The sequence below is a fragment of the Diuraphis noxia genome, unplaced genomic scaffold, assembly GCF_037042655.1.
Source record: "Diuraphis noxia isolate RWA-SAM2 unplaced genomic scaffold, SU_Dnox_SAM2 contig0002, whole genome shotgun sequence".
NCBI lineage: Eukaryota > Metazoa > Arthropoda > Insecta > Hemiptera > Aphididae > Diuraphis > Diuraphis noxia.
Genome location: NW_028301712.1, coordinates 60,952,184 through 60,972,828, shown reverse-complemented (window position 1 = coordinate 60,972,828; position 20,645 = coordinate 60,952,184). Strand labels below are relative to the sequence as shown.

The 20,645-nt window shown below is 32.4% G+C and overlaps 1 protein-coding gene across 4 annotated transcripts in view; it reads right to left on the bottom strand.

Annotated features, from left to right (window-relative positions):
• Window positions 1–20,645, bottom strand: part of unc-5 (netrin receptor unc-5) — a 127,832-nt gene that overhangs the window by 27,353 nt on the left and 79,834 nt on the right. For all 4 annotated transcript variants that reach the window (XM_089219146.1, XM_015511574.2, XM_089219145.1 and 1 more), the window contains one exon: window positions 4,369–4,536. In XM_089219146.1, the coding sequence (XP_089075272.1) occupies window positions 4,369–4,536 (168 nt within the window). The remainder of the gene's footprint in view (window positions 1–4,368; window positions 4,537–20,645) is intronic.

Below are 20,645 nucleotides of genomic sequence, written 5' to 3'. Positions count from 1 at the left end.
CTCTGCAGCAACGTGACTTTTCCATTAGCAACAATTAACGGCAGATGGTCGCCTTTCATTTGTTTGCATGAAGGGACATTGACGCGCGCAGCCGAGTGCGGTAAATTCGGTGCACTACGCGTTGCATATGATATCGGCTGCACGCTGACACAAAAGATCGGAAATGAGGGTGGTGCAGTGTGCAGAAGGGTTGAAAATCGATTGCATAACACAAAAAAGACGTCCATCATGGGCGGCGGGGTGAACTCTAAAAAGAGAACGGTAATTATTATGATGTGCAAAAAAAAATATTGAGGTGCAACGGAAATGATAACAGTACCTATAGGAACTAATAATAACGAAAAAATATTTATTTGTTTATATGTCATAGTCTGAATTGTTCACAATACACGACACGTGTGCTCTCTGCCCTATTCATATGTTATGTATATTGTCCTATATACATGTTATACAATGAGATTATGGTAATGATGCGCATATACCTAATATAAAATGTTTAAATGCGCATATATTATTGTGGCCTGCAACATTGTTGAAATGTGCATATAGGTACCTAAGTACCAAACAGCACACATAAAATATTATATACCATCATTTAGCATAATATAATATAATGTAGCATATTATCATCTCATATAAGTGATAAAAGTAGTAAGTTTTATGCATAAAAATCGAATGGTGACTACTATATACGATGGAAATTAACGATAAGTCGTTGAGCGTACAAATTGACTGAAAACAGATAATTTTGAGAACTAAAAATATTTTTTTCTTCTAATTATGACGAAAAAAAAAACGATAAAAATTAATTAGATTGGAAAATATTATAACATAGAACTAATTCTATATAACAGATAAAAAAGTTACTCAAATATCCGCGATTATTTTGAAATTCGTTAAAGATGATGAAAATAAAATTATATTTTTGCATAATAGAAAAACAAAACATAATCAATGTTAGTAAAAACCAAAAAACATGCACCTAATAGTCTGAACAGCTAGGAAAATAGTATTTAAATACGTAAAACGAACCAATTTTCTTTATTCTTTGTATATATCATATAACTACCCTTAGCATTTTCAGTAACATCTTCTCATTCTTGCAATTTTCTCAAAATAATTATGCAAATACTTGATCGTTAAAGTTTGTGTATTTCGAAGAATTAAAATTAATATAATAATATTCTACTACAGAAAATGAAATATTATCAAGTAATTATAATTTTACGGTCATGATTTTTAAATTTCCTGTAAGATTTTTTCTAACTTTAAATTATAATTTGTATTAAATGCTGTTTAATAAAATATATTTCGTTATTATGTTTTTTTTTAAATTGTTTAATTTAATTATATTATACGAACTAGATTAGATTTTGTCATGAGACCTATAAAATGGTACTAAAAAAGTGTCTTATAAAAGTTTGTTTTGTGTAAATATTTATTTAAAAACAGTACCTATATATAGGTATATTTAATAGAAAACGAGCGTCATTGGATCGATTTCATGTTTTAATATTATACCCAGTAAGACTAAATACGATATGTCTTTGCAGTATGCACGAATAGTTGTAAATAACTAAGAATGAATATGTGCACATTTTAAAATAATTCTATATTTATAATGATTGCCTATATATATATACAGTGACTGAAAATATATTTACCAAAAAAGCGTCGTTTTACGCAGGTATTGGATATAATATAAATATAATATATAATCCCGAGCTAAACGGCAAAATAGGGTTAACTACCGTTTCGGGTTGGGATTTTTTTCGTTTTTGGACCGTGATCCGGCAAAAGTGGACGCTCGTGACCAGGTTTTTGCGAGATCCGACCAAACGCTGTGCGGCAGCGGCATTATAATACTGCACGGTGTACTAATTATTGTTCACGTGAACAACGCGCGACACGGATTTAGAATACAAATTACAGAAATTAAACTAAGTGCACGGGCGGCACAGATGCTGTTTTGTGATTCTATCCCTTGTCGGGGAACCATTAGCCCTTATTGTTGCCCGAGAGAAACCAGTGTTTCCTTCGTCCCCTAGCTGGTGTTTTTCTTTTCATTTTTTTTTCTCCAGAACGTTTAAACGAGCAAGAAAAGTCGCATGCTTAATATTATGTAAAACGCAGAAACACTCGAAAGGGTTTTAGCGGCATAGAGCGGCGAGATGCTAAATAAATTAAGACGTGCACGTCGATCATTTTTTTTTTACCTCTAACAAAACGCGTCTGTATATAATTTTGATATATTTTTAATATATACATGACTTGATACATATATTTACTCTCAATTATAAATTCAAACATTTTCTGTTAAAAATGCCTACTGCACGTTTTACAATAGGTATCAATTGCAACGCAAATAGGCAGTCTCCCCTGAGTATTATTAATTTGAAAATTACAACAAACATTATAAGATTTACTTATCTTAATTATAACCGAATGATAACCATACGTACTTATATCATAGGTAGCAATAATACCAGTATAGGTACATATAATAATATATTAACTCATCCCTTGTGACTTGTGAGTCGGGTTAGAGAACCACTTAAGGCTGTTATATAACTGTAATCTCATAAAAATAATACTGCACATATATTGACATACCTACCATAATATACAATAATATTATGATTCTTAATTCGTCTGAGAGTTGTAAAGAAAAAAATTCAAATCAGATACTATATCTTCATACCCGCATTGTGTAAATAAGTGAAATACATCCAACATGTAATATGTTTTGCATCACCATCATCCGTTCGCATTTTCTTCTCAAAACCGATTTTCCTTTTTTCAAACATACAATTTTTATGACCAATTGTGGGTACATATACTTATAAGGTATATATATATATATATATATTCTGTTTCTTGTTTTTCATTCGGTCGGCAAAGTGCAGTCTGCATTTCTTATGAGTTTGTCGGCGAACGAACTCGCACGATATAAACCGTGTAAATAATAAATAAATTTTTATGTGCTTCGTATATATACTTATAACCTACCCTCAAATGGTTTTTCTACCCCAAGTCTCGGAGATATTATTATATATTGTTGTTCAGTTATAATTATTTGCTTTTGCAGGACGTTTTTTGGCTTTGTAAAAAAAATAAAAATAAAAAACGTTGACATGCAACTTTACTCGGTTAATGTCCTCTAATATTATATTATATGAATATGAGTTGTATACACTAGTTACGTGTCTATTCTGCATGTACATAATATGATAGTTTAATTTACCTCGAATGTAGGTATTAGATAGTATACATATACCGCTACTATAATATAATATGTAATATTAAAGTTAAATTAAATTTTAATTAAAATTTCAGTTACCATAACATTTTTTAATCATTCGAGATATTTGAAAACGAAGCGCGTGGGAATACCAGATTAATGAAACCAGTTTTCTTTCGACACGATTTCGTGAGACTTTTAAAAGGTGTACTTAATGAAGCCTAACGCGAGCGCGCGAGAAGACTTTCGACGTTAAGTCGTACGAATCGTACGTGCGAGATAAATATCTCTCGGAGAAGATATAAAGAATAAAATAATTTACTATATATAGCAACTAAATAGGATAAAGCATCAATAATATTGTTAGCCCGACATACAAAACACACGAACGCCGCACATTACAAACCTATGTATATATGCATATATTATATTATAATATAATACACCGGTAACGTGCACGGTGAGTCAAGAGTGGATAAAATAAGTATAATAATCAATATATAATATAGATGCACTGATTGTAACGGATAATGCATATATAAAAAAAAATGTTTAAAAGAAATAGACGATATCATTAATTTTGTCGAAGAGCAATTAAAAGATCATCGTTAGGTAATTGTGTGTATACCTATATAATATATTATAGTTAGTGTAATTATAATCGGTCAAGCCACTCAACGTATCTATATTCCATACTATAGGCTCGCAATAAAGACCTAGCCATCGAGCTCCATAGAAAACTCGTTAGTGGATAACTAGTTGTCGGCAACTGAGCGGCGGCGGTGCATTGTTAACTAATAAAATATATATATATATATAAATATATTTACGGACAGGCGCTTGAAACAAATATCGGTCTGCCCTTACTCGCTACACACAACAATAATAATGTATTATATTATTATGGCGTACACAGCAACGGCGTCGGCCCAGTATATATATATATATGGAATAAGTTAATAGTCTATTTAACTTCTCGATTAATGAACTTTCGACATCCCACATATTAAATGTATATTATATACACAGACACCAACCTCCACCGCCGCCGCCGCCGTCTTCGTCGAAATACCGAGGCAGTAATCGAACTATATCTGTACGATAACATTTTTGTTTACTCGACTTACCCGGACAGATGGAAGTGCACTCGGCCTTATGCACCGCTGACCCGGGGCAGGGTTTGCCCCCGTTGAGCGGCACCGGGTTGTTGCACACTCTGGTCCTTTTCTGTTGCCCTTTGCCGCACCGGGAACTGCATTCGGACCACTGCGACCACGGCGACCATCCTCCGTTCACTGCAAAAATAAATATACATATATTATATTTCATACCATACAGTAGGCGAATCAATACCATCAATACGAGTTCGTATTATAAGGACATTGTTTGCAATAATTTATATATTATATGAAATCGGATATAGGCGTTACAATATTGTATACCTATAATATATTTAAACTTTTTTCATTCGTTTTGATAATCACGGTACATAAGTTATAATATATACACGCGCTGCACAACGATATCACGCGACCAGCATCACCAAATACACATACACATACACACACACACAAACACAATAATTTATTTTACACATAACTATTTTGTGCGGCGTCGAAATCGTGATAGCGAAATAAACGCGGGTATATAAAATAATATATAAGTACGTCAGGATGCACTAGTTGCCATTGCAGGACGTGGTGGCCGGCGACCAGAGATCACGAACTTGTGATTTAGAGCACGTCGGTTTCGTGTCTCAATTGTGTACACATGCCGACCGGACAATAAATCGCGTTTTTCGAAAGAAAAAAATGTCCGCAGATCGGTCAAGACGATAATCCTACGTTATAATATTACATTATTTAGCAGCGCGCACACAATATTATTATATTATACTCGCGATATGTAACCGTGAAACACGGGCAACACGGCCGATTCTTTCGGAAAATAATATCGTAATAAAAACGACGTTTTATCCGACATTATCAACTGAAGTACGGCTAGGTAGGTAATATATAAGTTTGTGTGTGTGTAAACGCACAGCCGTTTCGGGTTTTTTTTTCATGTCTCGTACCGTCAAACCAAAACGCGCACTCGGCGACGACTCATTTTATATACCTATATATTATACTGTAGTTTGGAAAAAAATTGTGTCCACGTGACCATCTGTCAAGTACCCGTAAACGTCCCGTGCGACCCATAAATCTTGAAGCAGCGCAGTCGACGTTGCGATAATGTTGTCTACCACATTTTGATTTCATGTAGGTGCCTACATATTATAATATTATAACAATATATTCTGATGTTTGATTTTTGCAGTGATCATCACATAATAGTATCACCCTCTTCATATCGCGTATATGTAAATAGGTATTTATATACTCGTATATATTGTATATATTTTTTTTAATTCTTAAAGAGTCTCCTCCCTCAGAAAAAAAAATACACGCAGATGAGTCGTTATTATGTGTACCCTAACCTCAGTCGATAAGCTAAATGCGAATAATATAACATTATATAAATATCTATGTTATACACCGAAATAACGCGTTTAAATATTTGTTATGTACACTCGCGCACATGCATAATGATGAAAAGCATACAACGTTCAACAAAATTAAACAATTAGTGATTTTTTTTATCCGCAAGACTCGAGTAAACAATTAAGGTAAACAACTACTTAAATGTTGAATATTTCACGAAAACGTAAATACTAGACTGTTTAACGGCGTATATATATATATGTGTGTATAATAATAATAATATGGTGTTTGTGTTTAATGTTTATATTATATTGTTGTATTTCACTTTGGATCGAGATTACATTAATATTTTATAGAACGTTTTTATTATGTAGTGAATAATTGTAATTGTCAACGGGAGCGAAGACACGCATTAGCATAATAATATACACGCCGTTAATTTCACCGCTCGAGTACGATTTTTTTTTTCTACTTGAAAACACGCTGTCGTGTCTTAAACTCACGCGCACGCTCGTCGAAAGACGTTTAATTGTTGTGATGATAATATAATAATAAAAAAACGAATGAAAACAGACGCGTGACACGCGCGTGTGTGCAGACGTCGACGACTTGCGAAGCAAACAAATTCGTAAAAAATCCGAACTCCGGAGGTGTTGGGGTGGAGGTTGCAGACGGAAAAGCACGTAAATGCAATATTTCTCCACCATAATATATAATCGCGCTGCACATGATGTAAAACTTATGCGATGTACGCGAGAAATAAAAGAACAACGATGTATAGAATTGTATTATAGTAGAAGTTTTTTTCTTAAGTACATAACTATATATATATGCATATACTATGCTGTTAGACAAAACGAAATCGTGTATGGTCTATATATACACCAGCGCAGTCGGAATAATATAATATATAATTTGACTCACAACACGATTCACTGAGCGCTTCATTGTTGACGCGTACTGCACACGAAAACGACGATGATGAGTATTATACTATGCCTATGCGTCGGATACATGACAATATAAGTTACCATGAGTACATATATTATAGAGGTACATTGAAGCTGGATTGACGTATACAAGAGATTCACGCTAGGAGGGGGACACACGCACATCATCATATTATACTATATAGGTATATTATACTATTACATTATTATTATTTTTGTATAATCCAAATGGAGATTTCGTTTTTTTTATGGTTTGTACGAACGCACTATATACGAAATAATAATAATAACAATAATAATATACATATACATATGATATCGTTATTGTCCGACAGCCGCGTTCAAAACGGTTTGCAGGTGACGGGGTGCTGCGGAGTTCTCACGTGATTGATATGATATATATACATATATATATATAATACAAAATAATATACAATATGCAGACAAAATAGAAAACTGGTATAATTTTTTTTTTAAATCGCCTGACGAGGTTTATAGAATTTCCATTGCATGTGAGAAATGTATGAATCATACTGTAGATTATGACCGTTAATTTTTTTTACACAATAATCTAATGGGTGAATAAGTTATGTTTAAAGATATATAATTATGTATACAAACAGAAGTATTAATATTGCTCGCGATAAATCAGTCTTTCTATAAATTAAATTTTTATGGAATGTCTGTGTAATACAGAAAATATTTAAATAAATATTCACATTGCCAAAAATAAGTTTTAACTTTCTACGCTACCAGTCACATAAACATACGACTAGCTATGTATAAATTTATAGGTAGGTACTATACTCCTAGCCGCGATACATATTTTGTTTCAGAGTGGGATCCGGAATATATATATATATATAACATATATAACTATAACATAGCAGTAACAACAATATCGTGTTTCTCAGTTCAAAATCGTTTCGAAATCAAGCGCACACCAATATTTATGTATATATAATCGTATGGATAAGCGCATCGTCAGTGCATCGAATTAGGTATTTGAAGTGTTTATAGTTTAAAGCTCCGACGCGATTAAACGCGTGACCAGTGTCGTAGTAACGTGTGGCGGACACACGCCGAATTATACAGCCACCCGTCCCAGAGTGATAAGCAAAAGTGATTTCCGGACTGACCCTATATTATACATAAAATAAAAATAATGATATTATAAATGAGAAAAAAATTGTGATACGCGCACGAGCGGAGTGGTATGAACAACGTTAATTAAAAATTAATTTTAATTGTCACTGCAGCAATTTTGGGGCGGTACATAATGTATTTGTTTCGAAGAGAGCAATCGTGAATTTCAGAGTAACTAAAGTATTATATTAACTTTGGTCATTCCTAGAAAATACCTATCTCACAAGCTAACCACACGGATTTCTTTAATTTGATATTAGGCTATCCGAATGTAATAATATGTTTTATGTTTATTTAAAATTAAAATAAATGACTCCTTCCAAAATCCGATACCGCCCTTTCATTATAATAGGTAGGTACTATAGTTATACTGCTTTCGAAAGGGCGTGAGTTTTAATCTTAGAGATAATTAAGAACGTGATTAGTTTATATTGATATTAATTATATGCGAGAAAGAAAAATCAAAAAGAGCTGAGACGAAAACGAAAAAAAAAATAACAAGACGTGAGTAGGAGGCGCAGAACGACTTTCCAGCAAAGTTTAAAAAGCAAACAGCGTTACGAGACTCACGTTTAAAACCAAAACGTGTTTACAAACGTGGACAGTTTAAACAGTGATCCAAACAAAACATTAAAGTCACGATAAAAATTGTGATTTTTATTATACCACTAAAACATAGTGATGTCGATGTGTCTTCATCATGAGTACATATTATACATATATCGTTTATCCCTCGGTCGAGGGAGTGTGACGACCGTCAGTGGTGGTTCTACGAAAGAAAAAATGGAGGGAAAGGCTATAGATACAAGATGTACTCTTTTATAATAATCTTATAAATCAAGGTGATACCGAATTGTTGAAACTATCTCTGGAGCGCTTTTTTAGAAATTAACTCTATAGTTGAGTTTTCTGTTGAATTCGAGGGACTCAAATTTGGACCATTTGCGATTTTAGTTGAGGGAATAACCAAAAACCTCTAGGAGCCATATCGGAAAAGTATAGGAAAGTTGTACCGTGTTTCACTAAGACAGTCTGATGATATAGGTGCGAAGAATGTGCAGGTTAAGTCATCGTGAAGAAGATGCCAAGTTTTGTCTTTTACGACGTACGATATAACTACTATACGTACTATAAGTCCGCGAAGAATCTCTAAATAGTATAGTCTTAAGTAATGTTTTGGAATATTCTACCACTCCACTAATGGTAATTTCTGGTACATTTTTAGATTTTAGGGAATTAATAATGGCTCCGGCACTTTTCTAACACATGTCGATTACAAAATAAGGTTAGGTATTATTTGAGATTAAAATATTTACACATAAAGTACACGTCCTTATATCTAATAAACTGCCTTACAAATGATGCGGACAACTTTGAAATGGCATATTTATTGGCTGTTCTCTTAAGGGGCAGCCCCCTCCCCTTAACACCCATCTCTCGTATCAAAAGTGCATTAAACCGATTTTATTTAACACACGTTCTCGCATAAATAGTATGTGATGTATAAATTGAGACGTTTGCCTATATCCAGCACAGCAAACAGGTTACCCGGCACACACATTATATAATAGTAATAATAATATAATTTACACGTACAACACCTATACATAATAATAACATACCTTGTACTTCTATAGGTATCTCTATGTACAATATAAACGTTCGAATATTGTTTCGCATTTTATAGTCGGCCATAACAACTTTCATTATGAGGACCGCGTTCGGCGCAGTCGGGTCGTTAAAAATGTTTGCTCTCGCTCTGCCTAGCGCGTATACGGTACAAGTATAGGTATACAACACTGTGTGTGTATATTATATACAAGTTAACAACGCTCGCCGTGTAATACGCGCGGGGTATCCAATAACGATAATATTATATTACGTTTTATCTGTTTTATAAATATATATATATACAATGTGAGTAGGTATATAGGTTCAGTATTGCGACGAGCGTGTGTGTACCACGTGTATTAAAATACATATAATAATATATATATAGGAGGATAATACATCGTTGTTGAAACGATCGTTGTCGATCACACATAATAATATATCATTATCACCTATGATACCAGTGCTACTATTCCTGATCTCTTTAAAACCGCGACCTAAATATTCATCAGAAATTCTATCGCGGTTTTATTCAGTTCAAATATAATTGATTCTTAAAGGGGTCTATATACTTATGTGTATTTCCGTTGTGATGCGCGATAAACTGGTCGGCGAAAGTTGAAAATATTTAGAAATTTATTCACAATAATCTTGAGATACAACGACGCGATGTATACCGACAATATCAGCCGTATTTAAGATGATAGGAATGACTATATATGTATGACTGTATTATATACGTTTACTGGGGATTTTTTGGAATTTATAGAATACTTAAATACTTAATAGGTTTTATGGTTTTATACAGCTTAAAAAATATAAACTTCTCGATGCCCACCAAAAGATATAATAGCTATAGGGAACCTTCAGCAGGTGTATATATACAGAACGCTCCGAAATTCGTCGCAAATATTATATACGTATACCGTGTAGAAGATTCATTTCCAAAATCGCTACGTATTGCATAACAAATATTATATATATATGTATTATTATTGTATTTGGTACGTTTCGCAAAGACGGCACCGCATAATGGTGGGTGGGTGGGGGGAGGGTCGCCAGTCGCGACACTATCACGTACGGAGAATCAACAAGACACCAGTGTTTGCTGTTGGCCGCGATTTGGAGCGAAAAGTTTGCGGCGGCGGAGGGAAAAAACTTCTGTCTCGTTAACGAGATTTTCAATAACGAAACTTTTCCCGCGCCCACGACAAAAGACGTTTTTACCCGCAAACCACCCCACGTGCGCACACACCTGCGGCAGCATATATATATATATATATATATATATATATATATATATATATATATATATATAATAAAATATTACGATACGTAGATCGAAAATATATACAATATTATGCGTAGTAAACACACACATATATATATATATATATGTATGTGAGGTGTACTGTGCGTGTGTGTTCAGCGCAGTGCGACAGGTCGACCGACGAGGGTGCAGCCGCCGAGTGGCAGGAAAGACATCGGGATTTCGATTTGTACGTTTGAATTGCTTTTTTTTTCTTGCTAGAAAGTCACGCACGATGGCTACACCCCTGCACCCGAGCACAGCCGGGCATCTCTTTGGGACACGACACAACGCGAGTATTACGTGTAAACATATATGTGAAAATGAAAACAAATGGGAATAGACTTTAGGCCGCCATCCTCCAAATCTCGATGTTCAGTGTTATGAGTTAAATAATACTGCACCTAGTTACAATATATATTGAATCCGCGTTGTGGACAAAATATATAATGATATATCTTGCAGCTGTTTCGTAGCAATATGTATATGATTTTAATCCGACGGTCAGTGATAAAGTAATCATTTCAGATTATGAGTTAGTTAATTTTTTTGCAAAAAGAACAAATAAATCGTAATAGGCCCCAGAGTTTATTTAAATTTTTATGTTACTAATTTAAAAAGATTTTTTTATTATTATTAAGCACCATCTACCTGTACGAACTTCTTTTGTGTATAGAACTTGTATAGGTATATAGTATTGAACAATTATCAAAATAACATAATCAATCATTATTTATAATAATAATAACAATATGACATAGGTAATGTTATAATGTAACGGAAAAAAATATAAAAAATCATAATAAGAGGAGGATAGGTAAATTTCGAGATTAATAATGAGTAATATACTAATATCACTAATATCTAATTATAGTGAGGCCGATTCCACCAAGTGGCAACAACCAGCATTGATGCCATTTAAATTAGATGCGGAAAATTATCCATATTTTCCTTAACCAGATGACGCCACAAGGCCACAACGAAGTAATTTATTTTCAAATGCTTCGATTTTGTATCATAGGTATATAATTGGTAATAACTGTAACGCTACCGAATAATTATTACTGTTATATAAACTAAGACTATTCGTTTTAATAATATTGCAATAATTATAAATGCTATTATTTTGATGGCATAAAATTAATACGATTTACTAGAAAACGTAATTAACTAATCAACGCAACTATAACATACCTAATAAAATATATAATTATATCACGTGTATAATGTGTTAAAATATAATAGTACATCAGTTTTATGATGATATAAATAATATTTTATAATTGATGAATTATTCGAAAAGTTCCATGTAAAATCGATAACTATTGTAACTGACAATTAAATCGGAGTACGAGGAAGAGTTCAATGGCACAATAAATAAATACGTTATAATTGATTACCAACAAAAGTTCAGTGATAAAATAAAACATAATTGGAACAGTGCAGTATGCGTATATAGAGTAATTTGTACGGCATCACAAAAAGGATCGTTTTTTTATTTCGTTGCCGTTTTCCAAGTATCTGAGAACGTGTATGGGCAAGAACACTGTAAAAAGAAACAATTTTAAATGAAAAATATAATACGATTACGTTCGAATCTCGATAACGTTGCCGGAGTACGGCATTTTCAATAGAATGATTTCTACTTTGATGGTAAAGCTATATTATATTTTTGAATTAAGTATATTACTTACGGTGAAAAAAGTTCGTGTGTGTGTACTAAAATACGCGAACACATACCCACACGCGCGCGCACGATCATTGTATACCACGTCGGCACGTGCATAACGACCACGACAACTGACGATGACGTTGTCAAAGTGATTAAAAAGTCGTCGTGTAGGTACTGCAGCAGCACAACTATACAGGAAAGGGGAGGGGGGTGCTGCACATTCAAAAGAGTTTGATTGCCCATATTATTAATACGTGTAAGTGCTTCGTCTAAAAACCCGATTTTAATAAGCTCGAGGACGACGACTTCATAGTGTATATAACACTTTAACACCTTTATAATAATAATAATAATAATAATAATAATAATAAATAGAAATAATAATAATACTCAAAATTGTTTTTTTCGATACACCAACCTACCTACATGTATATAATGCGCACCGCACCAAAAACGGATACACGTAGGTATATATTATTGTTATAAATATAATATGTATTAAACTATGCACACTGCACCGTGCACACGCTTTGGCGTTTCTACGCTAGCGGTATATTGTTAGTTCCGGATCATTAGCCCAATAATAACAACGAGCGTGCAATGAAAAAGAGACCCTCGACAAGCCCGCCCGCAGCATTTCGGATTCAGAGTGTTTATGAAAGGGACTCTCGTGTGCGATAATTGATTGCGACTGTGTGTGTATATACGTATATAATAATATCGTGCTTGTAAAATTTACGATAGGTTTGTCCCTATCACCCATCCTCCTCCTCCAAAAATACGCCCGGAATCAGTTCTGCCGCGATACATACAGAACATAATATAGCGGTATACGTATATAGTTGCGTTTTGGTGGTTTTTTTATACATATATATATTTTGGTCCTGAAACGCCACCACCCACACGGCCCATACAACTCGCAGCTTAATGACCGAGGACCCATCGTAAAAACGAATAGCGAAATTTATGTCACGAAGGGTTGTGGTGGTCTGATATAATTATTCGCATTTAGAATATTATTATATATATTTATTAATATTGCGCCAAGCGTGACCCAATAGTTGAAATCCCTCACAGCTCGGATAATACGAGGATTATACTATATAGTATGGTACCTATATATACAATAATATATTACATACGGTTTTAAAACGTTTAAATGAATTCCATTTATGTTGAGTATGGCGATATATATATAGGTAAACGAGGTATCGAGAGAAATAAAGCCGATGACTAGTGAAAACATAATTATTCTTGAATTGCTAAAAAAAAAAGTATCATTTATAATATTATATAATTATTAGAAATCTATTATTAAGTTAAGCGGAATTAAAAAAAAAAAATGCATACATTCTATTTCTGAGATTTTTCAGCAATTTTTTGAGATAATGAATATGTTTTAGAATGAAAAATAATAGCCTTTCATGACGTTAACAACGAATTTAAATAACCTTGATTTCAAAAATATGAAGTTTGCAATAGGTTTTTCCACTCTAGTGAATTTAATCATATTTAAAGTTATAATTTCCTGCGACTTATAACAATGTTTATATTTAATAAATAAATCACATAATCTCTGCTTTCGTAAAATACGTACTTAAATAAGTTATTTAAATATAAGTTCATTATGCGGCTTGCAGTTCTACACTACGTCACTATGGGTTTAAGGGGGTAAAAAAGTTTTGATTGCCAAAATGTGCACTGAAAAACAATCCGTGAAAGAAGTTTGAAGGGTAAAGACTCCTTAATTTTACACCCCCTCTTCCAGATTTTTCGGATGTGGATGACTGCTGACTTATTAAAGCAATTTGACTGTTTTCTAGAGAGAAATTGTTGGATGAAAAAAATATTACCATTTTTTAAAAGGATTATCAATGAGAAAAACTAGTGGGCATAATTATATTTATGAAGATATTATAACTCTTATGTTGTCCTTAAGGGAAATTTACTCTTCTTAATTAATATAATGTCAAGACCACAAGTGCATATATAGATACACAATAATATTATATTATATATACCAATATGGAACATATTTTGTCGATTTTGTTTACATTATTATTATACGAATACAATTTTTTATTGAATTTAAAGAGTATATTTCCTTAAAAATGTACTTATATGAAATGAAATCATATTTATAATAATTATTAAAGGGTTTTTCGATCACCAGAAGATCATGCGATGTTGATCGTAATTATACTGCTAATTAGCCACAGGTTTTTCACAAAGATATGAATAAATTATTTTTCTATATAGGATTGAATTTTTAAAATATAATTCACGGCCGAATTATACTTTAGGGCATTCTGATATGACTATACCTATTTTGTGAAAATTTACAACACGTTTTAGGGGAATGTTCAAAAGTTTATATAAACATTTAAGTATAATGTAAATATAATAGGAATCTGGTATATTATACATTTTATTGAGAGGACTAATTTTTAAATGAGAACCAAAATCTCGTGAATTAAAGTAAATAATAAGACTTAAGAATAACTTTGAAAACGAATGACATTAACAATTAACACCTTTTAAGGTTTTCATTTTATATTGGGGAATCACAACTCTTTTGACGTGCATAAATTATTCAACACAATTCCGGATAAGTAATTTATACCATTCATAATTTATCGCCAATCGATTTTACCACAGACGGGTGAACGCAATTTATTCATTATTTTCATTATAGTTATGATTATTATTTTTTTTCTTTAACGAACTAAAGAAGATGTGCGCTTATTTTCTACAATTATAATATTAATAATCAACTGCAGAAAATGGAAATCCACGTGAACTCGACGACCCTGCCACCCCACCCCGACGAGCCGCGGACTCTTTCTTCGGCAGGCCAAGAAACGCACGCACGTGAACAATAGAAGAAAAAAATAAACAACAAACAACAATGACCGACCAATACGCGTATATATACAAACAATACATAAAATGTGATTATTATTGTAAAAATGTAAATGAACGGTTCATTGCGTCCATACTTGTCCTTATATTGTATACTTACTTATATAGATACCTTATATAACGACCGTCTCCGGGAAGTAATTTAACAATATCTGCGCAGAGAAAGACAATTTTATAAAGTTACATGTATCTGGTGTTGTCACGACCCCTGCACTGGTAAGACTTTTTGGAAGAAGAAAAAATTGCTTTATAGTTTTTTTTATCGTCCGCTTCAAACGAACTTCGCCGCAGTACCAACAGAATGCAATAATGGCCGAAAATTTACCAAAAGAAAAAGCACCGTTGTCGAGTGTCTCGAGAATTTTAAGTACACACGCCACCGCCAAAGATATATAATTGCTTAGGGGACTGCATTCCAATTATCCAGGACTGATTGGAATTTTACCACTGCCGGGCAAACTTTTTACTATTATACGGCCGTGGGATCAAGCAATATATAATTTCGCGGGTTTCAGCAGAGTAGTTTTTTATATTTTATTTTTCTCGTGTTCAGATGGTCTTACGTATTCGTGCAAAGAAAAAAACATTGTTTTTCTACGAATTCAATTTCAAAACGTTGATTATTTTTATATTATTAAAATTCCTTTTTATATATTAAATGTTGAAGCTGAATAAGAACAATAAATACGATCTAGGTATCTATAGTTTAATATATAGTGTTATATATGTATATAATTTGATATACCAGATAATTTTAAAATCTGGAATCTTGTATAGGTAGTGAAATATGTTACATAAACTCGTAGAAAAACTGATGACGATGATAATTCTGCTGTATGTGCGAGATGACTGAATAGAAAGAACTTCAAACACTTTGCTATTATAGTATATACTATATAATAATATAATATACCGATTATTAATATCTGCATATTATTACTATCCTTTGCGATAAGCCTGCAACAAAGTAGCCTAACGCAGCATCGCGTCCGTAGTGCAATATAATAGCTGGGAACTATTCGTTGTATTTAAGGTGCATAAAAATGAAAATAAAAAAAATTATCTACATTTACAGTAAAAATAGTTGTAATTAAAAATAAGAAATTTGTACTGGTCGTTCATTAAATGGTGTATGAAAATTTTAAGAATCTGAAAATACAGTATATTAATTATAGTTACTGAAAAATTACAAAACTTACATTTTGAAAATAACTTTAAAATAAAAGAATAAAATTAAGTTGAATGATTGACATATTTAGTGAAACAACTTGTCCATTTTCTGTCTGTAACGCTCGACAATATTTTTATTTTGTGTTACTAGCGATGTTGATTTTCGTTTGAGTTCTATACAATTAATAATACTACCACGCAACTTATGAAAACATGCCGAGTTGAACTATTATAATTGTAATATATTGTTTCGGATAAATACATAGTAAATATCATAAATATATTATATAATAATAGGTGCACTGCATACATCGATTGGTTTAACCTATTTTGTAAAAAAGCTTTTACACCTAATCGAATATACCGCACGTATAACAAAGCAGCTAGCAAATACCTGGTATTATAAAAAAAAAGGCATTGTATTTATTATTGACCCTGTCTTAGCAGGTTCAAACAAAATATTAAGAAATTTATTTCTTAAAGGCACAATATAGGAATTTATACAAATACAATATTGTTACCAATAGCTCGACTGCGATTTATTCTTTCAATACAATACACTTTTCAAAAATAAATAGTATTCTGTGATGATATTACTTTGTAGGTCAGTAAATCAAAATTAATTAAATAATATATAATATTATATGTTAATGAACAAAACATTTGTTGAGGAAATTAGAATTATAAAAGTAGATATTTTTTGAAATATCGTCTAGTTCTCTACAATATGCTAACCGTGGAGTAAAAAGTCGATAGAAAGTAAAATAAAGGTGTAATATGTAGTTGGTAGTTAACGTGATAACAACGACTCATATTTCAGATGACAACAAAACGATCGGATCGTTTGTTATATTTTATATACAGACATGTCAACCCTTATATATTTGTACAAAATGAGTTAGAAAACGAGGTAAATACATTTGGTATCAAATATTCGCATACGCGTTCCTTGAATGATGATGCCGGAAAATAAGTTATTATGACTACAAAACTGACCATTAAACAAAATTGGTATCGCTTTATACATTTATACACAGAAAAGAATAAAACGGGAAATTAATAAATAAAACCAATATATTAAAAAACAGAATAATACGTACCTATATTTATAATTTTACCTATATTATATATACGTATAGTGTATAACATTTACTACCGTTATGGCACTAGCTATATTTGTAGGACGTAGGTACAAAACAATGATGAAAATCCTTAAGGGATCAAATATATTATATTGTATAGAATAAGCTATGATCGCAGCCAATTTTCGAGTTATTGGGAAACCACATTATAGTATATCTTTGACGTCGAGAATTATTTATGCCACATCGCTACAAGTTCGTACAATCGAATTAAGTGGCTAACAGTATAAATTTTAGGGTTGAATTCAAGGAAAAAGTGCGCAATAAGACAATAAAAACGAGATCTTTGAGGATACGTTTTCAAGGGGTTTGAGCGTCAAATTTGTATATTATATTTGATTAAAAATCTCAAATATGAGCGTCCTTGCTATGTAAGATGCGCGTTTATACAATATTATACTTCAAGATTGAATACGGTTGTCGAGAATCATTAATTCCGACATAGCTGTTGTATGACAATAAGTTGTCGTCGACCCCGCCCAAAGTAGTGGTATATAATAATATACAGCACGATGATATATTATATTATGCGTACATATAGAGTCGTAAGTGTTTCAGCGACGAATTTCGGCGTTTGATAAACTGTTTTTGCCGGAGAAAGCGCGTAGCGGTATATGGTTAATACGCAATTATGTTAACCAATCCAACCCGCGGTACTATAATATCATATATATATATATAATACATTGTATATAACCTACGTATACATGATCGTTAATCGAGCATTCGCGGCATAAATACGAGTCGACCGGTGAGAATCCTTATCGGATATTCGGTCCATTAGTTTTATTATTATATTATATATATATACCTATATATTATACACACGACGTACACGTGGAATCGACCGGGTGGGTGTACAACTATGGAGGGTAAAGAGAGAGTATAGGTATATAGGGACATGGGATATAGTATATTATATAATACTATGTGCGACTCCACCATAAATCATTCACCGAATTCATTATCCGTCACATCCTGCGCGCTTTTGTTTTAAAATCACGTGCATCCATATTCGACAACACGACTTTTCGGGCTTTGTGCACAAAACGCATTCGAACGCCAATTTCAGAAACGCAAATAATAATTTAACCACCTCCGTTATTTTTCATATATTATTACGACCGCTTTTCATTGTTTTTCAGGGGTGGCGAGAAAAAAATTAATGAAAAAAAAAAAAACAACAACAACAAAAAATGATGTACTTTTACGTAATAGCTGTACACACGCAACTGTTGATTTAAAATAACAGCATACTAAGTGACGTATAAACGAAAATGAAACATAAAAAATGTAAATCGCATCAATGTTTTGTTTCGATTTCAATGAGAATTAAAAAATATGATGGCAATTAATCGCGTCAGTCAGCAGTACAATGTATTTAAAATAAAGTGTATGATAATATTATTAATATTACCTATAGAGCCATAGAGGTATCAGTTATTTTTACGAACGTACCATAAGTGAATTGGACACATTGTATAAACCAACCTAAAAAAGCATTAGTATAGTTAACGCGCCATTCTAACCGAAAACCAGCTAAGAAGATAAAAATTGTTCAATCCATTAAACGTTTATAAATACCTAATAAAGGTGGATAAAATATCGGTAACTCGCAAGCACCTAAATAAAATATAATAGCTGTAGGTACTGTAGATATTTTATTCACAAAATATATGAAGTACCTACCTATGTACTTATTTTTTTTTAGACCGTTTCAATTAGATGATTTTTTTTCGTTAAAATGTTCACTACTCATATTCGACCGATCCAGCCGAAAAACTGTTCATACATCTTGTCTGTGTGTTAATATTTCTTGTTTTTATCTTGGCGCGTGTCCCGCTCGCGACACTTTAGCAAGACGTGTCTTTCGATCATAAACAAACCTGCGACAAACACACACACACACTTGGATTTAGCCTCTCGTCGTGTCGCGCGGACAAATAATAATAAATTCAGAGATTTTCAATTACCACTGCCGCATATAAAAGTCACAACTCGGTGGACTTACACTCTGCCGCCGTCGTCGTAGTCGGCGTGCATATACAGGGTGATTTTTTTATCATGAACCACTCATTATTTCAAAAAGTATCAATGTTTTTTAAAATATTTTTTTACAAAGTTTCATATTGTTAAAAAAACAACGTTTTTATGAAAAAATTATATTTTTTAATATTTTTTATCCTTATAATTTTTTAAGTTTTTTACTTTTTTGAATGGCAACCTACAGTTTTAATTTCATATTCCAAAGCAGAATATTTTTCTAAGTATTTTGATACGTAAAAATCGAATTTTGGACGAGTAGATCATGAGTTATAAGTATTTAAAGTTTAGACAAGCGGAGTAGTGGACAAACATTTTGCGGGGTAACCCCGTACCTCTCCACTCCGCCAATCTAAACTTTAAATACTTATAACTCATAAACTACTCGTCCAAAATTCGACTTTTACGTATCAAAATACTTAGAAAAATATTCTGCTTTGGAATATGAAATTAAAACTCTAGGTTGCCATTCAAAAAAGTAAAAAACTTAAAAAATTATAAGGATAAAAAATATTAAAAAATATAATTTTTTTATAAAAACGTTGTTTTTTTAACAACATGAAACTTTGTAAAAAAATATTTTCAAAAACATTGATACTTTTTGAAATAATGAGTGGTTCATGATAAAAAAATCGCCCTGTATAACGGGCTAATTATTTTTGGCCTCGCCACACGTAATTTATGGTCTCCCTCGCCCCTCGTCTCCAACGTCGCCACTTATCTTGCTTTTCCCCCGCCTTCGCAGTAACGGAGGCGAAAAAGAGGGTTTCAGTGAAATTCCTTGCAGATTTTTTATGCACTCGCATACAACGACTGCAAACGCATGTAACTATATACAATTCTATTGCTCTTATAAAGGAAAAAACAAAATACCATTATAATATCATACGAGTATACATATAGGTACACGGCTAAGACAATATCGGATGATCGTATAGAACAATATAATATATTAT